At 38.2% G+C, this 23,675-nt stretch overlaps 1 protein-coding gene across 1 annotated transcript in view; it reads left to right on the top strand.

The window, feature by feature from the left end:
- Positions 1–23,675, top strand: part of PTPRD (protein tyrosine phosphatase receptor type D) — a 455,736-nt gene that overhangs the window by 89,717 nt on the left and 342,344 nt on the right. The window contains exon 2 of the mRNA XM_054178769.1: positions 5,731–5,898. Within this exon, the coding sequence (XP_054034744.1) occupies positions 5,814–5,898 (85 nt within the window). The 5' untranslated portion in view covers positions 5,731–5,813. The remainder of the gene's footprint in view (positions 1–5,730; positions 5,899–23,675) is intronic.

Here is a 23,675-nt window from a genome sequence, read left to right on the forward strand (position 1 = left end):
AATGCAAAGAGTGGTAATCAATGCTGCCAAGTCCGGCTGCAGAGCTGTAACTAGTGGAGTCCCCTAGGGATCAGTGCTGGGTCTGGTCCTGTTCAACATCTTTTTCAATGACATTGATGAGGCGACAGGGTGTCTGCTCAGCAAGTTTTCTGATGATACCAAACTAGGAGGCTGATACATATGAAGGCTGTGTGACCATTCCGGGAGACTTGGACAGACTGGAGAGCTGGGCAAGGAGGAACCTAATGAGGTTCAACAAGGATAAGTGCAGAGTCCTGCATCTGGGAAGGAATAATAAATTGCACCAGTACAGATTAGGAAGTGATCTGCTGGAGAGCAGCCCCATGGAGAAGGACCTGGGAGTCCTGGTGGGTAAGAAGTTATCTATGGGACAGCAAAGTGCTTTTATGGACAAGAAGGCCAATGGTATCCTGAGGTGCGTTAAGAAGAGTGTGTCCAGCAAATCAAGGGAGGTTCTCCTCCCCCTCTACTCTGCCCTAGTAAAAACCTCACCTGGAAACTTCAACTGGGCTGCCCAGTTCAAGAGAGATGAGTATCTACTCAAGAGAGTCCAACAGAGGGCTTGTGAGGAAAGGCTGAGAGCCCTGGGGCTTTTTATTCTGGAGAGGAGAAGACTGGGAGGGGATTCAGTAAATGTTTTTTTAATATATGAAGGCTGGGTGTCAAGAAGGAAGGGACAGTCTCTTCTCACTTGTGCCCTGTGACAGAACAAGAGGCAATGGATGTAAACTACAGTACAGGAAGTTCTACATGAGGAACAAATCTTTACTGTAAGAGTCACAGAGCACTGGAACAGGCTGTCCAGAGAGTTTGTGGAGTCTTCTCTGGAGACTTTCAAGACTTCTGTGTGACCTGTGCTAGATTCTATGGTCCTGCTCTGGCAAGGGGTTTGGACTTGATGATCTCCAGAGATCCCTTCCAGCCCCTAACATCCTGTGATCCTTTGGTAGATGTCCCATCACTGGAAACATTCAAGGTGAGGTTGGATGGGGCTCTGAGCTACCTGATCTAGTTGGATTTTCCCGCTCACTGTAGGTGGGTTGGACTAGATGACCTTTAAAGATCTGTTCTAGCTCAAAACATTCTATGGTTCTATTCTATTGTTTAATGTGAGCAAGATTGCACTTCAGAGTTCCTTTTGGGTTCAAAAACCTGCTGTTCCAGGGTGGAATAACTGTAACAGAGAAATTTGGGACTGACAGAAAAGCATTAAGGTATATTGTTAGCCAGGAATTGATGAGACTAAGCTTTGGAACACTCAACACATCTGTCTTTTAAATTTCCTTAATCATTTGTTTTCATTTCAGCTTTTTAATAATGAAAGTAGAATGAAACATGAAACTTCTCCAGCAAGTGAACTATGTAAACTTTTATCATATTATCCAATAAAAGAGCTAACCCAATCTAGAAGTTCTGACAGTCATTCCTTGGAAGAATTTCCTTTGAAAGACATTGTTTTACCAAGAAATATTTCTGAATTCATTTTATTTAAACACCTTATGAGCATTCCTTTAATGCATTTTCTCCCTATTTCTTCTACGAATGTTTCAGCTTTTAGTCAGGATTTTGCAGCTGTATTTCTAAATGAATCCTGTTTGTTTTTTTCTTAAAAGAAGGAATCTTGGTTGATGAGCAAAGATGTGGAATATTGTCACTTCATCCTTTTCTTGGTTCTATAACATTTCAAGTATCTTTTTTTTTTCTTTGTTTTCGTATTTTTTTCACTTGCATATGTATGGTAGAAATCTGTAGCTAGGGAATGGGTATAATTTAGGATTGCAGATGTCCTGGATATCTTCAATTTAGGATGTGTGAATAAATTGCAGAAACAGAACGTCAACATAGTCTTCTGTTTCAGTCATTGCCTGCCACTTGTTCTTAGAGAAACATTGGTGTGTGTTGTTCTTTTAAAAAGGTAAAGTGCCTCTGGTTGTTTTCCTGGAAGTCCTCGTGGCAGACCAGGGATAGTTGTGAACTATGTCTCAAATTTTCAAAATTTAGAAAAGTTGTATTAGAAATCCTGTTTGTGTAACAAAACAAAAGAGTTCTTACATCTACACATTCTTGTATTCCATACTTACTGATTGTATTTTATTTTTTTCCATGTGACTCCCCACTTGGCTATGAGTTCTTTTCTGTCTGTGTTCAGGACTCTTCTGAGAGCTCTTCCCTGCTGTTCAAAATGTCTGTGTTGAGTTATCAAGCATTTACATGCGGATGCAAGCATGGAAAAGCAAAGAGATAAATAAAATTAGCATTCACTTTTTTGTTCTAAGGTTTTTCTGCAGGTAGGTGTCTTCTAGAACTTTTGGTTTCTTGGAGCAGGGACTGTCTTCTGAGTAGTGCATTAACATCTAAAAGTTTAATTTTGGTGCAAAAGTAAACAGACTGCAGGGAAGTAATACACTGTTCAGGTGTTTCATTCCCTCAGCTGATTCTTTTGAGGATAGTTAGTACATTTACCCGTGCCCAAGTGCTGTCATCTGATATGCCCCAATTAAAGAGAATTCTTGTGTGTCTCTTCTCTGAACACTCTGGGAGTCCTGAACATCTCTGCTTTTATGGTTGTTATTAATAGATAACCACCAATCAGGGAAAACCTATCCTCTTAGTTACTTGTGTGCTAATGATAGATATATTACCTACTTCCCCTCTTAGGTTCTCAGTTTTGTATTAACAATTGTCTTGTCTAGATAAGGAGACCAAAAATAGCACCTGTGGTAGCTTTTCTAAATGTACTGTAAGAGTTGTATTTTATTATTTAATACAACAGCTACACACTACTTAAAAGAAAACCAGCTTTTATTAAAGCATCTCAAAAAGCATTGTTATTTCTTTATTTTGTTTTGTTTTTAATAACTGCTGATCTCTAGCTATTGCGTTCAGTTTTCTATCAAGGAGCAGCCCATCTTTCTGCATTGGTGCAGTGTGAATGGAGAGTACCTAACTCTGGATTAATTCTGTGAGACAAATGTTAGCCCTCTGGGGCCAAGGCTGGGATAAGCTGGTGTTGCAACTGCTCTTCGTGTTTCCACTATCTGCCACCTCACTCTGGATGTAGCAAACCATTGTCAAGAGTAAGGGGAAGAAACTACTTCCTGTGAGAATTAATAATGCATTAGATAAACATTTTACTTTGGAATTATGATGGTGGTTGATTTGGGAGTTAATACTTGTTTGATAATTGCATTTAATTTCTATTAAGTCTCTATGTTAGTTTTCACAAATAAGTCAAGTACTGACCTACATACCAGATGATTATCCATCTCAAGGTTGCTCCACTTGTCAGCAGCAGCATCTCTGCTTGAATCTTTGCCTTTTTTAAGGTAAAGTGGAGCCATACTTGTGTGGAGAGCCTTTATATCACCTGATTGTCTCTTGGCTTGCTTGTTTAGTCTTAGTCCATCATCTGCATGTCTCCACTAATACTATATCTTCAACTCACATGAAAGAAAAAGAAGCCACCTGCCCTCTTAATTCAAGTGCTTCTATTTACTCTACCTAAAATACTAACTAATAAAATTTAGCTATGGAGCCATAAGCAGGTAAAGAGAAAAAAAATGACAGGCAAAGGTTCTCCTGGAAACCAGGTTAGCTAAAGCCAGGACAGTAGCAAGCAACAAAGAAAGTAATGAGGGCTAATGGTTTTATGATTTGAATTTTAATGACTACCACCTGCAGAACAGTGAGAGTGAATGCAGTATTCCTATCATCCTGAATGTACATTTAGAGTGAAAGAATGTTAGATTTAATTTAAACAAACAAACACACATACTTCCTTTTTCTTTGCCAGGTTTTGTGAAGCATTCCTTAATTTGCAAACAATATAAATGATAATAAATACATATTCATGTATCAGTATCATAAGATTTTTAAAATTCCCCTTTATTCATTGAGCAGATAATATTATTTTTTTCTGTTAGAATACCACATTTAGTGTTTTGTTGGTATTTGGGATGTAGGAAATTGAGCTCCATTGCCGTTTTACAAAACAGTTATGTAAACCAAGTACCTTCATAGTCACCTTTTTTTAATCCCCTCTGGTCCCCTTATTCATTGTTACTTCCTCTCCACTCCTGTGCTGCCATTAAGGGGAGGAGTTTATAGTTCAGACTCAAATCTTGTACCTATCACATTTCTGTTGCTCTGCTTCACATGTCAGCTAGTGTGTTTGCAGTCAGTAAAAAGAAAAAGTTTCATGCACGTGTGAAGCTCCTTTGGATATAGTTCAGGGTTCCCTTGTAACTTCTTCAGTCTAAAGGAATCAAAATCAAAACTAACTCTTATGATTTTGTTTAAAGTACATTTCATCCATCCCCATATTTGTGATAATATTGGAATCATTATGTAGTGGTTGACAGATGCACATGCAAATTGAGTCTGACATGACTGATGTCTCATGGACTTCACTATCATTGGAAATGCTGGAATGAAGAAGATAGCAATGAGAGAGGGGAACTGGTGCCTTCAGCACTTATCCTTTGAAGATTTCATAGGTTTGTATTTTTTTATGGTAGTACCAGATTCAAAAGAAACTGGTAACAACCATAGATTTCTAGCAGCTGCTCGTGTCTTTTCTTCCTTGAGTAGATTCTTTGAGCATTGCACTCACTGTACTGTAAAATGGCCCTTTATATCAGCCATAAACTGTAAGATCTATCTACTGGAATGGTAATTAATATATACATACATACATACATACATATATGTGTGTATATATATATTTATATGTATATATATATATATTGGTAGATAGGTAGATAGGTAGATAGATAGATATATTTTTTTTCTCTGCTCTCTTAGCTTTTGTCTTTCACTTCATGGAAACCACTTGCCTAGTAATGAAAAAGATAGTGTTGAACTTGCCAAAGTTTATGTGTTGCAGAACTTTTGAAAAGTAAGTTTATATTTCAGTGTTAATTTAGGGACAACATCAGGCTATACAGAAATACCTGTAGTATTTCTGTTGAGAGGAAAAAAAATGTTTTAAGATTCTGTAATTTATGTCACTTCTCAGGTATGGTAAATTTGGACAGAAATAAGGCACTGTTTTTTTATACTCAGGTACTTTAGCTGTAATGCTCCCAATTAGGCATCATGATAAGTAAGATGAATTGAAGTGGAATCTTAGCCCTTTTTTTAATGCTGGATTTCTGTTTTTCTATTAGACATAGATCAGATATGTACAGGAAATCACAAGAGTTTGTTGTTGAGTTGTTGAACTATGCAATGTTCCAGCATTTGAATGTCTAGTTTTAAGAACACCTCATGAAGCAAATGTTGCTTTGTTATTCTTAACAGATACCAGGGCATCAGCTCCCAGTATGCTGCATGCAAGCAGACTTTTTATTCTGGGGAGTGAATCTACTTTGATTGCCTTCGTGCAACATAAGTATTCTAGTAATGCATTATACTTCATTAACAATGACAGTTCTTGTGATTCAGAAGGTGTTGTTGAATACAAGAAAAGACCCAGGGTGTGACAGATGCTTGGTTATGGCAAGTGCACTAAGAAATATGTTGGAACAGCAATAACATATACTGTACCTTGAATCTTCTGGTGTATGCCAGTAGCCTGAAATCAATCCTCCTTCCATTTTTGTCTTTTAAAATTGTTTTGCCTGAAATTGCAGATACTTACAAAAATACAGAGGATCTCTGCATATTCTTGCTAACTGTATTGTTCTCTTTTTCTTATCTGTTCCACAGGCTCTGAAAATACTTCATCTGGAATTTCAGACTGGACAGACTCGCAGTGGCTTCTAAGCCAGTGAGAACAAGGCTGCCAAAGCATGCTGGTGCCAAGCTGTCGGATGATGCACATATTCAGGCCAGTGGTGGTGCTCCTGTGCTTGCTGCTCTATACTGATGCTGAAAGTAAGATTATTATTAATCTGTGCTTAGGTCTTGTCTGTGGAACAGTTTTGTTTTCAGATGGTGGTTACTAAAGTGTCTTGGAATGAATTTCATTTTTAGTAATTCTTAAAACATTGTGATGTGCTTTTTAGATCACAGCTAGTATTTGAAAAAGATTATTTATGCAACTTTCTTTCTATTTGCTTCTTAATCCCATTTTTCTCAGGTGGTGGAGACCATTGTGACAAAGTTATGTTGTCAAAACAAAGGCTGGCCTTGCTTGCAAAACATTAGTCAAATAAGACGTCTGTCATTCTTTGAATGTTTATTGCTTAACTTCAGATTTAAAAAAAAAGGGGGCAAAAAAAAAGCACCACTCCCCAGCTAATGCCTAGTCCAATTAATGCCTAGTCCAATTAAAATTCCTGCCTCTTTATACCTCCTGTTCTAATGTGTTACCTCCAACAGCTGTTGAAAAAGTAAAGTATTCAAACAAATGAAGACAACCGTGCTGGCCAAAACGTGTGACAATTCAGTGACACCTATGTTTACTTGTACAGAGGGGAAATGATTGGATTTTGGTCAATTAGTGTACACATTAATGGGAAGATAATATCTGCCTTTTTTTTTTTTCTTTTTTTTTTTTTTTAATTAGGAAATCATTAGGTGTGCCTTGGTTACATGTGTTCTTTCTCCCAGCTGTCCTGTGGCTTCTTGCAGAAGTGATGTGCAAATGAGAAAAGCCATTTATTTTCTACCTCTTGACCTGCAGGTTTACGCAAGCTGATTGTTACATTTGCTACGTGCTGTCTGTTAACATTCACTTACTTGAGGGATGTTTTCCTAGGTAATCTTCCTCATGCTCTACAGATACATCACCATCAGTAACTTTGTTCTGTTTCTGCCTTTGGAAGACTTCTGTGGTTTTTCACACATTTGTGTGAACAGGAAAAGCTGAATTAAGTAGGAGCACACCAAAATAAAAGCTGTCAGTAAGTTTGGATAAATTAGTTCTGAGTAAGCCCATACTGAAGAGTTCCTTCTCTCTACATTTATCACCTGTATTCCAGGTATAATAAATTGTAATTATTTTCTATTGCCAGGTGTAATAAGACTTATTTTTAACTGCAGCTCTGTATAAGTGAAGTTCATGGGAAACAAAAAAACCCAAACAAAACCAAACCAAAATATGCATGTTTGTTACAGTACTGACAGCTGAGATTATTTGGCCCTTTTCCAGGTATATAATGACCACCTGGGATGATTGTGTCTAAGGTGAAGCCAAGGATATTTTAACACTTTAGCTAGCAAGTAATTAATTGGGAAGGGGGTCCATATGTTTAGTGTTTCTATAGTTATATATCACTTACTTTAAAAAGTAAATTCTGTGCTTAACAAATATAGATTTTTAGAATCCAATGTACTTTTCTGCTCAGAAAATGGAACGTTCATCATCCTGTGCATGAGTAGTGAAGGGTTTTTTAGTTTTGGCAACCCCAATTGGAAAAAGATAGTCAAACCCCACAACCTACTTTGTTAGTGCAGTTCTCATGAGAGAAAGGCAAAGTTCTGTAATTATGTTATATTAAACAGAAGGGTTTCTTTTTTATTATTCTTCCCTGTGGGGAAATAGGATAGTTTTTTTGAAGGTTAGCATGGAGTTTACTTCTCATTGGCTGGTGTCTTGTTGCAGTTTCTTAAGGGATTTTTCAGGTTCTATTTTGCAAGGCTGCTGTATTCCACTTATCAATGCTTTTTGTTCTAAATAACATGAAACAAAAGAGAAGTGAGGTTTTGCTGGGCTGGAAGAACTTTGTGGTGTTGCTAGAATCTGTGGCATATTATATGCAGATTAAAGGTTCCAATATGTAAGAAGGTTATCTTTTTGCCTAAGTTACTCTCAGTGAAACTACCTTGGACAGTAAGATGCAGCCTTATAAGAAACTAAGAGTCAAAAATGTTGTGTGAGGGGCAGTAGATGCATACTGCAGCAGAGTAGATTTAGACTACACATTATGAGGAAGTTCGTTACCGTTACAGTGGTAAAATACTTGAACAGGTTGCCCAGGGGTGTGGTTGAGGCCCTGTCCCTGAAGACGCTCAAGATCAGAGTTGATGTGGTGCAGGGCAACCTGATACAGTTGGAGGCATCCCTATTCACTGTAGGGGGGTAGGACGAGAATGACCTTCTAACCTGCTGTAAACTGTGAACCTGTGAATCTGTGTAAGTCACATTTTCAATGAAAGGTCCTTAATAATCATGCTCTTCACAGGACTAGTGTACTATACTGACTGCAGAGCAAAGCAAAAGTCTCTTCAAGATTGCCTATTTATTTTTCTATTTCTTTTACACACTGGTGTATATCATACTGTCATGTTATGTAGTTATTAATAATTTCATGTGGTTATGTTACTGGGCAATATGTGAGGAGTGCTGTTAACATAAGTTGGAAACGTCCAGCCCTAAACATCGTGGATCATCTTGCACAAATGAGCTGAGTTTTCTACTGGAGGAACTCACATAAATCAATCATTTATGATATCTTATATTTGTCTTTGTAATTAGTAGGTATTACCTGGCAAACTTAGAAGAACAGAGGGTAGCCAAAAAAAAGCTACATTAGGGTATCTTCTTGGAGGAATTTACATTGTTTGAGTGTCTTCTATGGCTATTATTTAATAATAGTTGTTAACCAATGGCAATTTAAAAATATTTACAAATAAAAAAAATTAGGAAGATTTAAAAAAGTTAAAAGATGAGAAGGTTTCAACTAAGAAAAAATTGAGAAATACTGCTAGAATTTTAAAATTAAATTATAATGGAACAATAATTTTATTAACTTTTTTCTTTAAAATAAATTAAAATACTTTAAGACAGGCTTACTCATGCTATGTACTAGACAAGATGTTAGGTTAGAGTTTCTGCGAAAATATTCCAGAATATGCATGCAATTATTCTAAGAAATGCTACATTAGGTAACTCTGGCTTTAACATTTCTGTGTTTTCTTAAGAAGAGAGTTGAGCTGGAAAATATAAGTTTCTGTGGACAGAAGTGCAGTTTCTCACTTGATAATTTTAAAATAATGTCCACTTGTTTACAGTTTCGAAAGCTCTGCTTTTCTTAGTATTTTCCAGGTAGGTTTTTTGGTGGTTTTTGTTTTGTTTTGTTTTGTTTTTAAGATTTTTTTGTCTTGTGGGAGGTAGTACCACATGAGAATAGTATCACCTTAAATAGTAAGGCTTTAATCTGTTTTATAGAAAAAGGCTTTTGTTTTCATATTATTTTCTGCTTACTACTAATAAGACATGTGACTGAGATGCTGTATGAATGCCCACAATTTGTATAAATTAATGTAATATTTTTTTTACAAGGCCAACTTCACAGCTGATTTTTCAGCTTCATGCATCCTTGCCTGCATTCTTTTTCTTTCCGAGGAGTTATAGAAAGAATTCAATTTGAAAGGAAAGAGAAAAATCTAAGGCAAAATTTTTTTCACTTGGACTGACTCATTTTAAATTTCAACTAAAAGGTTTTATATACCCAAAAACAAACCAAGAAAGGCTTGTGTATACTTCCTTGTCTCTTAAACTATGAGAGTAAAGAAAGAGACCAGGATTGGCAGGTGATCAGTATGCCCAGACTTGTAAATTTCATAAATGTTTGTAGGTGTATATACAAATGGTATTCAATATATGTTATGAATTAAATTATTTGTCATATGTGTGTTTATATGGCTCCATATAATATTTCATTAAAGCTGTGACTTGTAAATTAGTGGGTTTTGGTTTTATCAATTTAAAAGACGATCTCTTTGAGAATAAGTAACATTTTACTCAGATAATACTTTGCTTGCCTGGAAGACATGCTGAATTTGCACAAACATAGTTATTTGCTAGTCTTGGTGAGATTTTGTACAGAATCAGTGAGTTTTCTGTCTGCAGACAGACAGAAAGAGGTGTCCCCTTTTTCCATGGTTACCTCTTCTGAGAACTTGAATGAAAGCTCCTGCTGTGCTGGAAGTTAGTCTGCCCTCAATTCTGGCAGATACTGTTTCGAATTGTGTAGCTCTTTCTAAATGTCCCAGACTCTGTTGTCATCCAGGGCACTTCTTCAGCTTCTTCTTAGCCCTCCTGGACCTTCTCCACTGAAAAGGCCTTGAATTATATTTAACAATGTTCACATGAATGTAGAAAAGAATGATTCTTAACCTGATCTTTTGAAAGCAGTAGAATAGAATAGAATAGAATAGAATAGAATAGAATAGAATAGAATAGAATAGAATAGACCAGGTTGGAAGAGACCTTCAAGATCATCACGTCCAACTCATCAACCAATCCAACCCACCTAAACAACTAACCCATGGCACCAAGCACCCCATCCTCCTCCTGAAAACCACCAATGACGGCGACTCCACCACCTCCCCAGGCAGCCCATTCCAATGGGCAATCACTCTCTCTGTATAGAACTTCTTCCTCACACCCAACCTAAACCTCCCCTGGCGTAGCCTGAGACTGTGTCCTCTTGTTCTGGTACTGGCTGCCTGGGAGAAAAGACCATCATCCGTCTGTCTACATCCTCCCTTCAGGTAGTTGTAGAGAGTGATAAGGTCACCCCTTAGCCTCCTTCTCTCCAGGCTAAGCAACCCCAGCTCCCTCAGTCTTTCCTCATAGGCCTTGTGTTCCAAACCCCTCACCAACTTTGTTGCCCTTCTCTGGACTCGCTCCAGCAAGTCAACATCCTTCCTAAACTGAGGGGCCCAGAACTGGACACAGTATTCGAGGTGCAGCCTAACCAGTGCAGTGTACAGGGGCAGAATGACCTCCCTGCTCCTGTCAGACAGTATAACTTAGGTCAGCCTAGTCATACTTAAAGCTGTGGTCTGGAGAATCTTTTCAAATAACTTAGTGTCTCAGCCTGCTGTTGTGGTAGAGTATGTTCTTTCAGGGATACCCAAAATGTACCAAGGTGGAACTTAGTAGCTGGTTGACAAAGGCTCTTGAATCTTTTTTTCAAAAAGGGAAGTTAGAAGTATAGGAAAGGAGGGAAAGCAAGGAAAGAGAGGAAGGGAAGAAATAATTAGTTGCCGTAGCTACCAAACATCTGCAGCATCCTGGCAGACCAACTTGTCTTGTAGGTCACTGGGGGAATGTTTGATCTGAATTGGTCATTTCTCTTCTTTTATTGGGTTGTCTTATTATATATTAATTTTTCTTCTGAGAATTACTTAGCATATTCCAAGAGCTGTTTTGCTCACCCAGCAGTGGTGATTATGCCCAATACCATCACTCGGGGGTCTCAAGGAGTCTTAGGTGGTCTTCAGGGGTCTCCAAGTCCCTCTGTCTTCCAGGCCCTGAGTTTGAGTACACACATAGGGGTTAGCATGAATTTCTTTGAATCAGTGCCACATTCAGATGTAATGTCTGCATTGACTTTCTGTTGCTGTGGTAGTGATGTCAGCTGATGCTTTCACATTCCAGCAATGTTGAGGCAAACACAGTCTTTTACACTTAGTTTATCCAAGTTAGATTCATGGGAAATAGTGAATTTATCACTTCACCTCTACTGTGAGCCTATTGCATGCATTCTAGTATATTACCTAGAAGAAGTAAAGATGAATCTTCTTTTATTCCAATGTACATCACAGTGTTATACTGTTTTTTGCATTGATATATATGCTTATTTTTGTGTTTTTTCCTATTGCTTATTAATGCTTACAAATATTTGAAAGATGGGTTCAAGAAGGAGGGACCAGTCTCTTCACTGGTGTTCTGTGATAGCATGAGGAGCATTGGTCACAGACTGGGACACTGGAAGTTCCACCTCAACTTCAGGAAAATCTTTTTTACTGTGGGGGTGACAAAGCACCAGAATAGGCTGCCCCAAGAGGTTGTTGAGTTTCCTTCTCTAGAGACTTTCAAAAATTAGCTGGATATGTTCCTGTGTGGCCTGCCCTAAGTGATCCTTCTTTAACAGGGCGTTGGACTCAATGATCTCCAGAGGTTCCTTTGAATCCTACCATTCTATGATTCTATGATTCATTAACAGTTGTCAGGACTACATTGCTTCCTCTTAGTGGGGAATGGACACAGGAGGCAAGACAAAAGGGACACAATTTTGTCTTTTTTTCTGTTACCATGGAAAAACTATACCTTAATTTTTCCCCCATCCTTTTCATGTTGCTAGCACTGCAGTCTTGTGCAGAAGAGAAGATATATCCAGACATTGTATTCTTTCCAGGTTAATTACAGATAGATAAGGAAGTTGTACCCTTCCATTCTTACTGTGAAATCAGTATGAGTGGGATCTGAGTAATAAGCTCATTCTATGCTTTTGAAGAGGTTCCCAGCATTAGTCCTTAGTACTTAATTTCTGTTCCAGTACGACCCTCAAAGCATGCTATGAGAAGATGTTAGAGAATTCACTGAAGAAGGAAGTGTTTGTTTAGCTTTCTTGTTTGTCAAAGGACAGTCTGCTAGTTCACAGTGTTTATCAGACTGCATTGTTCTCAATAATGTTAATAATAACTGTGTTTAGGCAGGACTTCTTGACATCTACTGAGAAATTAGTAGTATCACATTGCTTGTTCATAAGAAAAGTACTGATTTGTTCATGATTTATAAATGGGTTGACAAAATGGTAACTGGAAGCTTTCTATAGATTCATTGATAACAAGTATACATTTCAGAGACTGTTACATAACATTTATTTTGAAACTATAGGATATGTTATATTATCTCTTTCTGACTTCTGTAGTGATGAAGTGTCAACTTAATCACCAACCTCAAAGAAATATATAAAGTATTATTTTTTTTTTTTTAAATAGTTAATTGTAGTTTTTCCTACTATCCTAGTTTTTGAATTCAAGACTTCAATGTGTGTTAGTAGAATTAAATAGATATTCTGCATCCTGCTTTTTGGTAATTAAATCAATTCTTAGAGCATGTATCCTGTTTTTTCTCCTCCCAGGAGGTGGTCCTGGTCACTAGTGCTTCCAAATCTCCACTGCATTCCAGTCATGCTGTCTATAATGCTTTTCCTTTATCCTTGGTTACATAGTTTCTTCTCTAATGTTATTCTTTTGCTGCTACTTTTAATTCTTTTGGTGTTTTATAAGAGAAGCCACAGTTCTTTCTTCATTCAGGAGAAGTGGATGCAGCTGACTGTAAAAAGGCAGACAGAAATACTAACTGTAAACAATACATTTCTTGTACTCTGCTTCCATGTCCAATTGTTTGAAATATGAATAGTTCTTAGTTCTTTCTCTGGCTCCTGATGCATACATCATACAGTCTACTATATGAGTCTTCATTATCTTCTCTAGATCAGCATCAGGGAAGGCTAAAAACTTAGTGCTGACAGGACAGTGGTTATTTTTGACAAGTGTGATTGAGACAAATTATTTTTTAAAGAGTATGTAAAGGTGTTTAATTTAGTATTGGTGAAATAAAACATTCTTTTCTTTTTTAAATATTTTTTTAAAATTTTGTCTTGTTCCATTTGGTTCCTTCATTTGATTTTAAAGAACACCTGCTTCTTCTCCACTGATACCATTATTTTCCATTTAACAATTTATTTTATTCTTCAACAACATGAAACACACTCAGACTGTCTCCACATTGAAACTGCTATTTCTAGCACTTAACTACAACACTGGCCTTTGAAATTAGGCCTACATTTCTGTTATACTAGATTTGCATTTAAACCAACATCTTTAAAGAGATAATTTCAGTTACTGTTTTCAATTATAGCAGGAGCTAGAACCGTAAATTCAGAAATAAAATCTTTCTATTTTTTACTGGTATTTTTTTTCAGTATCATCTGTCTTACATCTTAGTGCTGATAACATCATTTTCTATAACATACAGCTCTTTGTTTATATTACTGTTTCTTTTAATAATGGCAATGTATACCAGAGAGCTTAAGCATGGATCGCCTTTACTGAAAAAAAAACAAACCAAGACAAAAACACCACCCCCCACCAAAAGAAAAACCCAAACCCTGAAGAAAAACCAAACACAAAACCCCCCACCAAAACCAAAAAGCTGTCTTTTTGTTCCCCAGGAATTTTTATATGCTGTTTGCACTTCAACTCTATGCTCCAGCTGAATTTATGAAAATTGGTATATAGTATTGTGAGAGTAATTTTGTATTGCACATATTAAATATGATACTCAAAAAATACATCACTTAAGTCACCTGTCAATTCTCAAAAGTTTTATTTTTAGAGAAGAGTAGACAGCTAGTCGTACTGAACTATTCTATATGTATTAATTTTGCTCTGCAGTGAAGTGAAGCCTTTGGAATATATGTGATAGTTGAGATGGAGAATCAGGGGAAGTGAAAACATTGTGTGATTGTTCCAAACTTAGTGACTTAGTCACTGGAACTACAGACAAAATAGAAGCTTACTGTTGAAACAGAAAGAGTTGCTGGAGAATCTTCAGTCTGGGGTAGCTGTTTCACTGTGTGCAATTCCATGCAGCATCACTAATGACCACTGTCAAATAAAGGAATGTGGGCATTAATATTCCCGTGTTGGAACAGTCAGAGAATACCTAAGTGTCTGTGTTTCCTAGATTGCAGTTCTTAGGGAAAAGGAAAGATGAAAGAACAAATATAGACATTTTAGATTTGTTTGGTTTTGTTTTAGTTTATGTTTATACAGCATAACAACTGCTGTGGTGGTTTACAGTAGTTTCACTCCTGTGTTGTAAGTTTCAGTGGCTGAAATGGAGATAAATGCTTGAGTAGCAATATCTGTTGAAGCAATGAACTTCTGACAACTGCTTTAGCAAATTAAAAAATCTGAGGATGCATAGAAAGATGTCCATTCACTTCCACTCTAAGGAAAGAAGAAATTAATTTTCATCCTAAAAGAGGAAACCACTTCTCCCCATAGGTATTTCTCTGTCTCAAATAGTGTCAGCTGAAAGCTTTATTTAGTCAAAATAGTTAGCAAAATACCTTTTTTTATTTTATATTTTGGGAATATGCACAATTCTTAATGAATTTTTAATGTTGCAAACAAATTAATTTGACTGATTCCTTCTTCTAAAAGTAGCAATGTGAAAAATAAATTTATATTCCATCTTGAAGTTGCTGTAAAATGAGTTTAAACATACAGTTCTGTATAAATTGCTGCTGTGGCTTTCGCTGAATTATACAAGACTATAACATACATATTATGAGAAAAATCACAGTATTACAGTATCAGTTGTTAAGTGAAAGTTCATGTATAATTGAGAAGAGTATTTTGATAAAAGACAGTTTATACTTGAAATTATGAGTTCAGTGTGAATATGTAGCAAATGATCATTACTTTCAGCAAGAAATTCTGGAGCATGACTGTAAATAGCACTTTGGACATGGTCTGGCTATGGAAAGTAATAGCGAATAACAGAGCATTACAATGTAAACCACATTTCTGAGTTGCTTGCCAAAAAGACATTTGAGAGCCTTTCCCCAGTCAGACTGCTGTGCAGGAAGATAATATAATAGAAGTTTAAAATTTATTCTGTTGGGGTATAAATTCTTCAATTAACTGTGGCTATGAAACTTAACCATTAAGCTTGTTAAGTTTGTTACAGTTTGTGTTTCAGAATCTATTTTTTAAATTATTTTTTGAGCCATCCCTGTTTTCCTTTTCAAATGAGAGATTCCACCCATGTTGATTTTTTTTTTTTTTGCACATGCAAATGTGAAGAACAAAGAAAAACCAACAAATAAAAATGCTACTAAATTTAGTATGTTAGTGAGGTTTAATTATATGTCAGCATTTCCAAGAAACTTCCACCTGGGCAATTTTTCTCCTCCCAGAATTTTGCATATAGTTCAAAACAGTGTATAAAACAACTCTTGAGAACATTGACAGGTGATGTCTGGATTGAAGAGAGAAATATGTCATTTAATCTTCTGTTCTGGTGAAAAAAATGCATATATTAGCAGCAACAAATGCAAGGCCATCCAGAATAGTATTTTAGGCTAGAAGTATCTTTAAATGATACGATTTTGAAATACTATTTTCTTTTGGTGAGAAAGTTGCTTGTGCTAAGATGAGGCAGTAGTTTTGATTGGAAAAATAAGGGTAGAATGAAGAGGCATAGAAAGGCAAGTTAAACCTACATATATAGGACTGGAAAAGCTAATAACGCAGTGCAGATCTAGTCCTGATTTCTCATTCTAAAAACTGCATTGACAAATTGCAGAAAAAGCAGGGAAGAGAAAAACTGGCACTAGGAAAATACTTTATCATCTTTGCTAATACATTTATATATAAAAAAAGATTGCTGAAGGCTTGTTTCAGTTGATACATATTTTCTTGTAGAATAGACAGGATTACAACAGGGAATTTTGCTTAAAAAGTTTGAGGAAAATGTCCCTCAATAATCTAGTAGCCAGTTCTAAACCATTACATTGCAACTACTGGAAGAAACTTTAAGTGGCAGTTTGCTTCTACAGGAGCAGGGAAGTCATTGGGCCCCTGTACTCTGCATTGGTTAGGGCGCACCTTGAGCTCTGTGTCCACTTCTGGGCCCCTCAGTTTAGGAAGGACATAGAGACGCTTGAACGTGTCCAGAGAAGGGCAACAAGGCTGGTGAGAGGCCTTGAGCACAAGCCCTCTGAGGAGAGGCTGAGGGAGCTGGGATTGTTTAGCCTGGAGAAGAGAAGGATCAGGGGTGACCTCATTGCCCTCTACAACTACCTGAAAGGTGGTTGTAGCCAGGAAGGGGTTGGTCTCTTCTCCCAGGCAACCAGCACCAGAACAAGGGGACACAGTCTCAAGCTGCACCAAGGGTGGTTTAGATTCGAGGTGAGGAGAAAGTTCTTCACCGAGCGAGTCGTTTGTCATTGGAATAGGCTGCCCAGGGAGGTGGTGGAGTCACCATCCCTGGAGGTATTCAAGAGGGGATTGGATGTGGCACTTGGTGCCATGGTCTAGTCATGAGGTTTGTGGAGACAGGTTGGACTCAATGATCCTCGAGGTCTCTTCCAACCTTGGTGATACTGTGATACTGTGATCTGAATATTCTCAGGCTAAGTTTTGATGCATTTTATAAACAGTATTTAGGATGTGTTTTATAAACACTAATCACACTGATTCAATACAAAAGTGACCATGACACTCCTGGTGTGGTGGTTTTTGTGTTTTGTGTTTGGTTGGTTTTTTTATTTTTATTTTTTTTATTTTAATGTGAACAACAGATCTCATTTTAATTTTATAAGCCTACCTCAGGAAATAAAGAAAAGATGGGAGATTATTGGATATGGTATAAATCTCAGTGCACCCACATCTTCCATTCTAGAATGCAGTCTGATATACATATGCCATGAGACACAACTGAGTAGTTAGTTAAGGTGCAGACAATGGCAGCTGGAATGGTCTAGAGGATGGAGTGGCTGCTATGTGAGAAGAGACTGAAAAGCTGAACTCCACCACTTCAAGGAGACAAGGAAGATGCAAACGTGAAGATTATGATAGAGGTCTGTAAAATTATGAGGATATTGGATAATGTGAATGCAGAAAAGATACCACCCTGTAATAATACAACTGTCTTGTCTGAGGAAATGTGGTGGTGAGACAAGGCCCAGCTTTCTCTCCCCCGGAGAAGCAAAGATTGCTCAGTAGAAGATTGATTAAATGCAGAAAAAAGATGGTATTTTCCACATGTTTTTGTGGATGCAGACAGTATCTGTAGGTGTTTGGTGTTTTTTTTAAATTAAAAATTCATGTACAGGACATCCATAATTAATTACCTGGAGTGAAGTGAATGGACCTAAATAAGTGCCTGAGTTTACATGCTTGGATTGTACCTTCTCTTGAATCTGCTGAAGACATGCTAGCAGGCTACACAGACTTAGTGTGACCCAATAAGGCTTTCATTGTGGTCTTGCATTAAGAAAGACATACTCACAAGTAGCATCATTCCCCACTGTTTATTCTTCACTATAGTTTTCAAAAGAAGCTAATTTGGAGATTCTTGTATCACACTGTTGATACAATTGATACAAGTGAAAGTGAAATGAAAAGCAGTGGCAAGCATTTAAGCATATGACTTTTATAGTTTTTGAAAATTCCAGTATTAATGTTACAGACAGCAGAGCACATGTATGCCAGCCGGCTGGCTGGCAATGTATGTATACTTTTTTACAGGGCAGGAGACACAAGGATTAGGCTTATTTTATGGGTTGCTTGCTCATGCTGTACAGTTCATAGGTGAAGTAATTAGTGGAAAATATTAGTCACTTAATTTTTTTTTTTTTTTTTTTTTAATATAAGGCTTCATCTGTAGACATACTGATCACATAAGAAGTGTAATATGTCCACTGACCTTTTCCAATATCTGCGGTCTGATGAAAGTGACTTAAAGGTTGTAGCATCTAAAGATTTATACTTTATAGAAAAAAAGTACAAATAAAGAGCAGCTCTGGGAGTTCCTGCAGCATCTTAGGAAGATGACATTGTGTCTTAAACGCAGCATTTCAGATCTAGTGGATAAGGATTTCATTAACAATATGAATTATATATTGTTCCTTCTCAAATTGAATGTCTTGTAAAATCTAGATTCCCTGAAAACAATTTGACAATGCGCTAATTAAAGATCAGTTTTTTATTAAGGACATTTATTAAAATGTTAAGTCCTGTATTAAATAAAAATGCAGTTACACCATCCCCTTTATAAACCTCAATAGATACTTTTAGTCAATCACTGCTTAATTAACATACACTGACTGCTTGATACATCTGCCTTTTCATGACTGACCTTGATGATTGATTATCATTTGTCTGTTGACTCCTTGTATTTATGTTGCATTCTGACTAAGATTTTGATTAGTTTCCCATATCAGGAACAGGAGCAATGCATACTATTTTGTTAAAGCAGGCCTAAACTCAGAGGTTTAATTGTTGGACTCTCTTGAAAGTTGGTTGTATCATGAGAGTATACCTGCTTGCTCTGTACATCTAAAAAGCTTTTTATATGATTTTGTTGAACCTTATAGCAAATTATTTTTTAATTTATTGATATCTAAAAACATCTTGTTGAAAAGGTATTAATGTTTATACAAATACCTCCAATCTAGGTGGAAAGAAAAATTAGAACTGGGGGGCGGGGTTAAGTTTTATTTCCCCCTTTGTTAGCTGAATATAATTCTCTTAGACTGATGATTTCTGCTCTGTTTAGCATCTCAGTGCTGATTTTTACTCAGGAGTTACAGACTTCTAAAAATGGTACAGTAAAATTAAGTTCTTTGGAGGTGAGTAAATACAGTGGTGTGGATAACATGAGTATGGTAAAAATAGCTTTTAAATTTACATGAAAAATGTGTGGGATTTTCTCATGACAGAATGTCCACAAGTATTTGACAGTAGCCTAGTACCTACACAGGGAAGGAGCTCATTTTATGTCTTGAGAAAAGAAACTGAGTATCTGTGACAATTCATGATTGATCTGAGTTAAAATAATGGATAAGTTGTATCATTCAGACAGCTAACAACAACTGAAGTCTACATAAACATGATCCTTGAATCTGTCTGGAATTTTTTGTGTATCAATTGTAGAACAAATTGTAAAAGAAAATAAATATATAAAGTATTTCTCCTAGCTATAAAACTACCTGGTATTACTAAAACCTAATGTATGTGTTACCAGCACTGTTTCATTTTTTTGCCTCATTTTTCCTTTTGAATAAATGTGAATATGTGAAGAGAGCATAGAGAGAACTTTTAACTGGATTTGGCCATGAGGTTGTTTATCTGACTTTGAAATAGTGAAAATGGAATATGTGGATAAAATTTGTAGATTTTATTTATATGAAAATACTAGATCTTCCTAGCCAAATTATTCTAAGATCCCCCACTTCAAGAAGATGCCTATGTTTATTTACCAAGTCCGAAAAAATCACTTTTTGTCTAATGCCTGCACTCATTTAATGAGAATTTACAGATGCCTTTGTTAGTAAATGTTTGGTTTTGGTAATGAGCAGATCTACCTAGTATTCAGCATCTAATTTTTTTTCTGAATTTTTTTGGTGCTTTTTTCTTGTTATCTATGAATGCAGGGCTCGGTGTCTTATTCTACCCTGCACAGTACATTTTAACACGAGGGGAAAGATGCAGTATTCTCAGAGTGTGAAGACTGACTTTGGATCTCCTTGATGTTAACAAATCTGTCATGTCTTTCTGTTTTACAAAGAAAGCATTTTGAAAGATCAATGAGAATAAAAACAGAGTCTCTAATGTAAGAGGACCAAATACAACTTTCAGCTTTTAGATTGTGTCAAATCCTTTACTCTTACAATTGTCCTCATACCAACAAGAAATTATTTTCTTATTACATACTACAAATTTCTTACTGGGTTTAGGGTGTCCCCCAGGGATCAGTGCTGGGCACGATCCTGTTTAATATCTTTATTGATGATCTGGATGAGGGAACTGAGTCCATCATCAGCAAATTTGCAGATGACACCAAGCTGGGACCAGGTGTTGATCTGTTAGAGGGTGAGAGCACTCTGCAGAGGGACCTTGACAGGCTGGACAGATGGGCAGAGCCCAACACATCTAAGTGCCAGGTTCTATACATTGGCCACAACAACCCCAATGCAGCTGGAGAGCAGCCACGCAGAGAGGGACCTGGGGGTACTGGTTGATAGTAAGTTGAACATGAGCCAGCAGTGTGCCCAGGTGGCCAAAAAGGCTAATGGCATCCTGGCCTGCATCAGGAATAGTGTGGCCAGCAGGAGCAGGGAAGTCATTCTGCCCCTGTATACAGCACTGGTTAGGCCACACCTTGAGTCCTGTGTCCTGTTTTGGGCCCTTCAATTCAAGAAAGATGTTGAGTTACTGGAATGAGTCCAGAGAAGGGCAACAAAGCTGGTGAGGGGTTTGGAGTACGAACCCTATGAGGAGAGGCTGAGGGAGCTGGGGTTGTGTTCAGAGCAAGGCTTGACAGGATGCTTGGTTCCATGGTTCAGTTGATTAGGTGGTGTTGGATGATAGGTTGGACACGATGATCTTGAAGGTCTCTTCCAGCCTGGTTTATTCTATTCTATTCTATTCTTAGCCTGGGGAAGAGGAGGCTCAAGGGAGACCTTACTGACATCTACAACTACCTGAAGGGAAGTTGTAGCCAGGTGGGGGTTGTTCTCTTCTCCCAGGCAACCAGCACCAGAACAAGAGGTCAGTCTCCAGCTGTGCCAGGAGAGGTTTAGGTTAGATGTTAGGAAGAAGTTCTTCACAGAAAGAGTGATTGGCCATTGGAATGTGTTTAAAAAGAGACTGGATGGGGCACTTAGTTGATTAGATGGTGTTGGGCGATAGGTTGGACTTGATGATCTCGAGGGTCTTTTTCAACCTGGTTTATTCTGTACTCTGTATTTCTTAGGTGATGTAAGATTCATGTTTCTTTACCTTAACAAGAACATTTAGACTTCACAGGTAAATTTTAATAGCTTTCACATTCCAAGCTGAGGAAAAGCAAGTTACTAAGGTAGGCAACTTTCCTTGCTATTTGGTAGAATACTGCTAGTAAAATACAGAGTAGGTAATGGACAATCTCAAGGAAAACTGACTGATCATTTTAGAAGGCTACTGCAATTTTTTTTCAAGAACTGGTTAACTAGAATGAAAAGATAATATTTCATACTTTATGGTGAGTCATTTATGCTGACATGCTTTGAAGGTTTAGAAAATATCTAATATAAAAGCTTATAAACAAGTGTGCAAGATTTCTCTGCTAATGAGTGTGTTTTGCTTTTCCTGCACAAAGACAGCAGAGGCTATGGTATAAAAATAGTGTTGATGCTCCAGCCTTTTTTGTCACACTCTGAGTATTTGGCTTCAAGTTCTACCTGTTCTTTAGGGCAATGGAAGTACTGTCCCTACACCTGCACAATTGTGCAATTACACCTTTTACAGCCTGTGTCCCAGTTTCCTTCAGCCAGATGAGGAGTGTTTTTTAATTGGAGATGAATGCCATCAGGGAATGTCTTCTGCTTTAAGAAGGTGTACTTTCTGCTGTTTCCTCAAGAAGTGTGCTCTTCTCTGGGCCCAAATGGAATGCAGAGGGATAGCTGTGTACCTACAAAGCCTAGCAACTTTATGTCCCTGAATTTTACCCACAGCTTTGTTTTCTGCCCCACCTTAGAGTAACAGTACTTTACTGATACTAATTTTACCTGTGTCCTTATTTTGCCCATTCTACTTCATCCTGTGTCTCCTTTTCCTCTCCATCTGTCTTTAATTCTTTATTCAAGCAAGAAGACCTCCACTCTGGACTTCCGGAGGGTAGATTTCAGGTTACTCAAGGAACTAACTAAGAAGGTTCCTTGGGAAACAGTCTTTAAAAACAAAGGGTTTCAGGAGAGCTGGACCTACTTCAAGGAAGAACTCTTGAAAGCGCAGGAACAGGCTGTGCCAACGTGCCAGAAGATGAGCCGCCGGGGCAGATGGCCAGCCTGGATGGGTGATGAACTTTTAAAAGAACTAAGGGAAAAAAAAGAGGCTGTACCATCTTTGGAAGAAAGGTGAGGCAACCCATGGGAGGTTTAAGGATGTTGCTGGGTCATGTAGGAAGAAAATTAGGGAGGCAAAAGTGCATTTAGAGCTTAGACTGGCCTCTGGTGTGAAGGAAAACAAAAAATCCTTCTATAAATATATTAATAGCAAGAGGAGGGGCAAGGACAACCTCCACTCCTTGGTTGACACAGAGGGAAACGTTGTAACAAAGGATGAGGAAAAGGCAGAGGTACTTAACACCTTCTTTGCCTCAATTTTTACTAGCAGGACAGAATATTTTCCAGAAAGCTGGCCTGCAGAGCTGGCAGAAGGAGTCATGGAGCAGCATAGTCTTCTTCTGTTCCAGAATGGGGTAGTTGGTGATCTGCTTAGTCACTTGGATCCCCACAAGTCCATGGGACCAGATGGGATCCATCCCAGGGTGCTGAGGGATCTGGCAGATGAGCTGACCAAGCTGTTCTCCATCATTTTTCAGCAGTCCTGGCTCACTGGAGACATCCCAGAGGACTGGAAGCTGGCCAATGTGATGCCCATCCACAAGAAGGGTCGGTTGGATGAGCCAGGAAATTATAGACCTGTCAGCCTGACCTCAGTGCCAGGCAAGATTATGGAAGAGGTCATCCTGAGTGCAATCACACAGCACTTAGAGGATGGCAAAGGGATCAGGCCCAGCTAGCATGGATTTAGGAAGGGCAGGTCCTGCCTCACCAACCTGATCTCCTTCTATGATCAGGTGACCTGCCTGGTGGATGTGGGGCAGGCCTGTGGATGTAGTCTACCTGGACCTCAGCAAGGCCTTTGACACCGTTCCCCATAGCAAACTCCTGGCCAAGCTGTCAGCCCATGGCTTGGATGGGAGCACACTGCATTGGGTTAGGAACTGGCTGGAGGGCCGAGCCCAGAGAGTGGTGGTGAATGGTGCCACATCCAGCTGGCAGCCAGTCACTAGTGGTGTGCCCCAAGGATCAGTGCTGGGCCCCATGCTCTTTAACATCTTTATTGATGATCTGGATGAGGGCATTGAGTCCATCATCAGTAAATTTGCAGATGACACCAAGCTGGGGGCAGGAGTTGATCTGCTGGAGAGTAGAGAGGCTCTGCAGAGGGACCTGGACAGGCTGGACAGATGGGCAGAGTCCAACGGCATGAGATTTAACACATCCAAGTGCCGGGTTCTGCACATTGGCCACAGCAACCCCATGCAGAGCTACAGGCTGGGGTCAGAGTGGCTGGAGAGCAGCCAGGTGGAGAGGGACCTGGGGGTGCTGGTTGACGGTAGGCTG

Source organism: Dryobates pubescens, chromosome Z (genome assembly GCF_014839835.1).
Source record: "Dryobates pubescens isolate bDryPub1 chromosome Z, bDryPub1.pri, whole genome shotgun sequence".
Lineage (NCBI taxonomy): Eukaryota > Metazoa > Chordata > Aves > Piciformes > Picidae > Dryobates > Dryobates pubescens.